This window comes from Ciona intestinalis, chromosome 12, assembly GCF_000224145.3.
Source record: "Ciona intestinalis chromosome 12, KH, whole genome shotgun sequence".
In the NCBI taxonomy this organism is placed as follows: Eukaryota; Metazoa; Chordata; class Ascidiacea; order Phlebobranchia; family Cionidae; genus Ciona; species Ciona intestinalis.
The window spans coordinates 2,386,904-2,391,743 of record NC_020177.2 but is presented as its reverse complement, the minus strand read 5'-3'; the positions used below and the strand labels follow the sequence as shown (position 1 = coordinate 2,391,743).

The following is a 4,840-nucleotide window of genomic DNA, read 5'->3' as shown; positions in this document are numbered from 1 at the left end:
ACAAAAGCTGGATAGAGAAATGCAAAGTTCATACAAACTTAACGTAAGTCGAATTTTTGTACAAAAAATGTCAAATGAATGTACAGTATGCCTACTGTATTAGTATACGTCTTCAAATATTTTAACATATCGGCCGTGTAAAATAGCCAGTAGTGTAAATTATAGCTTCCCAAACTGGAGTAACGCATTTCGGCGCGACTACCAATTTTACAAAGAGAACTACATATATAGTAGGGTGGGGGAAAATGGGACACCTTTGGCACATCTTTCAATGTTCTTTGTTTACTACTAAATGGGGCGAGAAAATGAAGTTAAAACTTAAAAGTGTCCCATCTTCCCCCATACTACTGTATTTTACTATTAAACGTAAAGGTACGAAAATTTTAACTGAAGGTACGAAAAAGACTAAAAAGGATCGCGAGCAAAAAAGTTTGGGAAACGCTGGTGTCTTGTGTGTATTCTAGTTTACAGGCCAAGTAGTTTCTGTAGCAAAATTACCCATTTTACGACGCAGAATCTTAACGCAGTCAGGGTCTTCCTAAAAACATTTTGTCCAGCGCAATTGGAACGTAACCGCGCATTTAACTACTCATTAGTCCATTTAATAGGACAATAACTTTTGAATGGGATTAAGTAATAGCATTTCCCACTTGGCCAACAAGCGAGTTCTACACAGTATGGGGTTATGGTGGTACGGTCGATATTTTTTGCAATAGCACGATTGGATTAGCGTAAAGATGATGATAAATAGTACGGACTTCTCCTTTGGGAAGGGAACGCTCATAAAGGTCTGTCAGTCCGTTCGCATCTCGGTCCACCCGGGCATTCGACCGTACGATATTAAACGATCGGAAATTAATATTAATTTCGAACGCTCGTCACGCTAAGTATTTGGAGTAACTTGGACGGACTTTAATTGAAATTTGCGGCCTGCTTTATTAATTCAAGCAAGAAAAATATGTTTCGGACTATTTCACTTCCGCAGCTGCTGGTACTTCCCCTTTGACGTCACGGTTTCAAATAATTAACCGCCCCAAGAAGTGAGATAAGCTGTAACGCAATAATGCAGGATCTGTGACGCAATAATCGATGCAGGCGGATCCACTTCATGAGAGGATCGCCTTAATCTACTGCTTAACACATCTGCGGCCTAATAAAGCGAGCTAAGCCCTTTGCGCGAGTTAAAATGACACTGATCCGAGATTTACTCTAATCCCTTGCCGATTGCAAGATCTCTTGTCGTCCACACGCGTTCTAATTAAAATAAGATATATAGAGTAGGGTGGGGGAAGACTGGACACCTTTAGCATTAGCACATAATATCCAAATATCCTGATCGTGTTTTAAACAACTAACAACGTTCTATGAGAGTCTTGAGAGTACGGTTTATAATTCTTCAGATGTTCTTTGTTTACCAAAAAAGGGAGGATAAAATAGAATAAAAAGGTAACCCATCTTCCCCCACCCTACTATATAGTGGGTAAGATGGGACGTTGTCAATTACTTTTCCCGGTACATTTTGTAGTAAACAAAGAATATTTACAGAATTCAAAAGCACAACCCCGCGATTTAAAAATGCGTTGTTAATTGTTCAAAATTATTCAGGAAAAATGTGTTTTTTTAGGTGCTAACTGTATCCCATCAACAATACAGTACTATACGAATACGTAAATTCAAAACTGCAACTTTCAACTTATATTTAAACGACTCCTTTCTCCAGGTATCCGCACACGACAGTATGGGAAACCCTCTTGATCCGTCAAGCGAGATAACAATTGACGTTTTAGACGAAAACGACAACGCTCCCGAGTTTTCGGCGGGAAAGCTTCATGCTCGTGTCAAAGAACGATCGCCGTCTGGTAAGTATCATTGCTGCAGTGTTGCACAATTGATTTCAACCAGTGCTGCCTATGTTATTAGCGTTGTGTAGTGGGTTGGGGTAAGATGGTCCAAATAGGTTGGGGTAAGATGGCCCAAGTTGACCAAGTATGTTGGGGTAAGATGGTTCAAGTACGTATGGGTAAGATGGTTCAAGTAGGTAGGGGTAAGATGGTTCAAGTAGGTTGGGGTAAGATGGTTCTAGTATGTTGGGGTAAGATGGTTCAAGTATGTTGGGGTAAGATGGTCTAAGTAGGTTGGGGTAAAATGGATCAAGTAGGTTGGGGTAAGATGGTCCAAGTGGGTTGGGGTAAAATGGTCCAAGTAGATTGGGGTAAGATGGTTCAAGTATGTTGGGGTAATATGGTCCAAGGAGGTTAAGGTAAGAAAACTTCTCCTTTAAACTAGAAGATCCTGAGTTTAAATCTCCCGAGGCAACTTAAATTAACACAGCATTTTTTAACATAGGAACCAAGGTTACTGACGTCATAGCACATGACGCGGACGACCCGACGCAACCTTACGGTCAGATCAGATACTCGGTTCTCCCGTCGCCAGGTGACGCTGCCACCAAGTTTATTATCCACCACGAGAGGGGGACAGTGAGCACTATTACGTCAAACTTGGACAGAGAGGAGAGCGACACCTATGAGCTGGTTATTCAGGTAAAATTAATAAAATGATATGAAAAGTTCAATTAACTGCACAGGGCAAATTATATATATATATATAGTAGGGTGGGGAAAGATGGGACACATTTTTATTCTATTTTCTCGTCCAATTTAGGTAGTAAACAAAGACAATTTAGCGTGTTATAAAATCGTATCTTAACGACTCCCATATATATTGTTAAATGTTTAACACACGATCAGCCTATTTGGATATTAAGTGCCTAAGGTGTTCCATTTTCTCCTATACCCTAATATATTTTAAATTGATTAACTGCTACGAAATGTGTAACAAACAAATAATAAATCTATAAATTCTGTGAAAATTAACGAGTGAAGAGAGTAGCAATGTAAAATAAACTAATAATCAAAAAGCTGACCAAAACACCTGAAAACCATCGGTGTAACAAAGAAATAATAAATCCAAAAAAATCCGTACAGTTAAGTAATTTTTGAAAAAAAAATATTTTTGGCATTTTCTGTTTAATACACATTTGGTATTATTCCAATATAAAACCTAACCCAATTTTACAGGCAAGAGACGACCCGAACGCTCGACTAAGTTTTAGTTCCAGCACTACCCTTACTATATCTGTGATTGATGTGAATGATAATCCACCAGTGTTTATCAATGAACCTTATACACCTCGTGTCCCAGAAGACAGCAGTAAGTTTGTTTATAATAGGGGTGGGGAAAGATGGGACAACATTTTATACTGTATTTTCTCGTCTCATTTGGTAGTTAACAAAGAATATTTAAAAAAATATAAAACCGTATCCTCACGACTCCCATAGACCGTTGTTAATTGTTAAAAACACGACCAGGATATTTGATTAATATGTTCTAAAGGTGTCCCGTCTTCCCTTAGTCCCCCACTCTATTATATCTAAAAATTTAGTTAGAGGGTCCTGGGTTCAAATTCTTGGATGTATAATTTTTACATTTTTGTTTTAACCATAAGCGTGTTATAACAACTTCGTTGTTATTGCAAGCTTCGTTTCGATAACTGAACAGACAGTAGGAAATTTATGTTTATGCTCGCTGAAACTATTTTTTCAAACGGTTTTTAACTTCGGCAGAAATCGGATCCGAAGTTGTCCGACTCTCCACCACCGATGCTGACGAAGCTGAAAATGCTCAAAGTGTTTACATCATTGAGGACGGTGGTGACTCAGCTTATTTCAGCATCGAAACACTCGATCACCAGGGAGTCTTAAAAGTTAAAAAGGTACGTTGGCTATTTACTTTTACGATAATATAGTAGGGTGAGGGAAGATGGGACACATTTTCAATCGATTATCGCGTCCCGTTAGGGAGTAAACAAAGAACATTCAAAGAACTATAAAACTGTATCCTCACGACTCCCATGGACCGTTGTTAATTGTTTAAAACATCAGAACATTTAGATATGATGTGCTAAAGGTGTCCCATCTTTCCCCACCCTACTATAATAAGACAAAATGTTATAAATTCTGTGAAAATTACCGATTAAAAGAAACGACTTAAAAAAGAATGAACTCATAATGATAAAGCTAGACCACAGAATTTGAAAACAAAACTATTCATCGTAAAATTTAAAACAATTAATTTATTAACAAAAAAATATTTTTCAGAGGTTGGATTATGAGACCACCCCTAACCATCAATACCACGTTAAAGTAAGAGCTAGAAACACCCATCTTGACCCCTCTCTTGCGTACCTTGGTGCATTGGATGACGTCACTGATGTCGTCATCACCGTCACTGACGTCAACGAACCGCCAGAGTTTACGGAAGTCAACTTCGAATTTTTAGGTAAAAAATAAAGTTTTTTCGAAGTTTTTTTAAAACTTTTTTTGTTATTTTAATTTGGTCTAAAATCTAAACTTCTTTGCAGTTCGAGAAGACGCCATTAGAGGATTCCCCATTCGAGCTGTGACCGCCAGTGACCCCGAGGGCGACATTTTCTCGTAAGTTTACTTCGGGTCAAAGCTTCAAAATCTCGAAACCGATTTTTACCAAAAATTTCCACAGTTATTTCATGAAAGACAAGAGCAAAAAATTCGCGATCGACCCCATTTCCGGAATGATTTCCGTGGCTGGGAAGCTCGATAGGGAAGACAAAGACACTTATGACGTCACAGTGTACGCGGGGTCACCAGGGGCGCTAGAGCAAGGCAGTTCCGCTCGAGTGACGATCAGTATTAGTGACGTCAACGACAATCCACCACGACCGCTTGGAGGCGATAAAGTGGAGGTCGTGCTGTGTGACAATCGGCACGACAAAGGCCAGGTGAGAATGGAGTAAATACCT

General features: G+C 39.0%; 1 protein-coding gene across 3 annotated transcripts in view; it reads left to right on the top strand.

The window, feature by feature from the left end:
- Nucleotides 1-4,840, top strand: part of LOC100177561 (cadherin-7) — a 10,473-nt gene that overhangs the window by 1,437 nt on the left and 4,196 nt on the right. Inside the window, exons 3-9 of one of the 3 annotated variants that reach the window (XM_026837210.1) lie at nucleotides 1,721-1,859; nucleotides 2,347-2,543; nucleotides 3,081-3,213; nucleotides 3,627-3,775; nucleotides 4,161-4,341; nucleotides 4,424-4,496; nucleotides 4,561-4,819. In XM_026837210.1, the coding sequence (XP_026693011.1) occupies nucleotides 1,721-1,859; nucleotides 2,347-2,543; nucleotides 3,081-3,213; nucleotides 3,627-3,775; nucleotides 4,161-4,341; nucleotides 4,424-4,496; nucleotides 4,561-4,819 (1,131 nt within the window). The remainder of the gene's footprint in view (nucleotides 1-1,720; nucleotides 1,860-2,346; nucleotides 2,544-3,080; nucleotides 3,214-3,626; nucleotides 3,776-4,160; nucleotides 4,342-4,423; nucleotides 4,497-4,560; nucleotides 4,820-4,840) is intronic. The other 2 variants (XM_026837209.1, XM_026837208.1) reach the window with 2 other exon arrangements.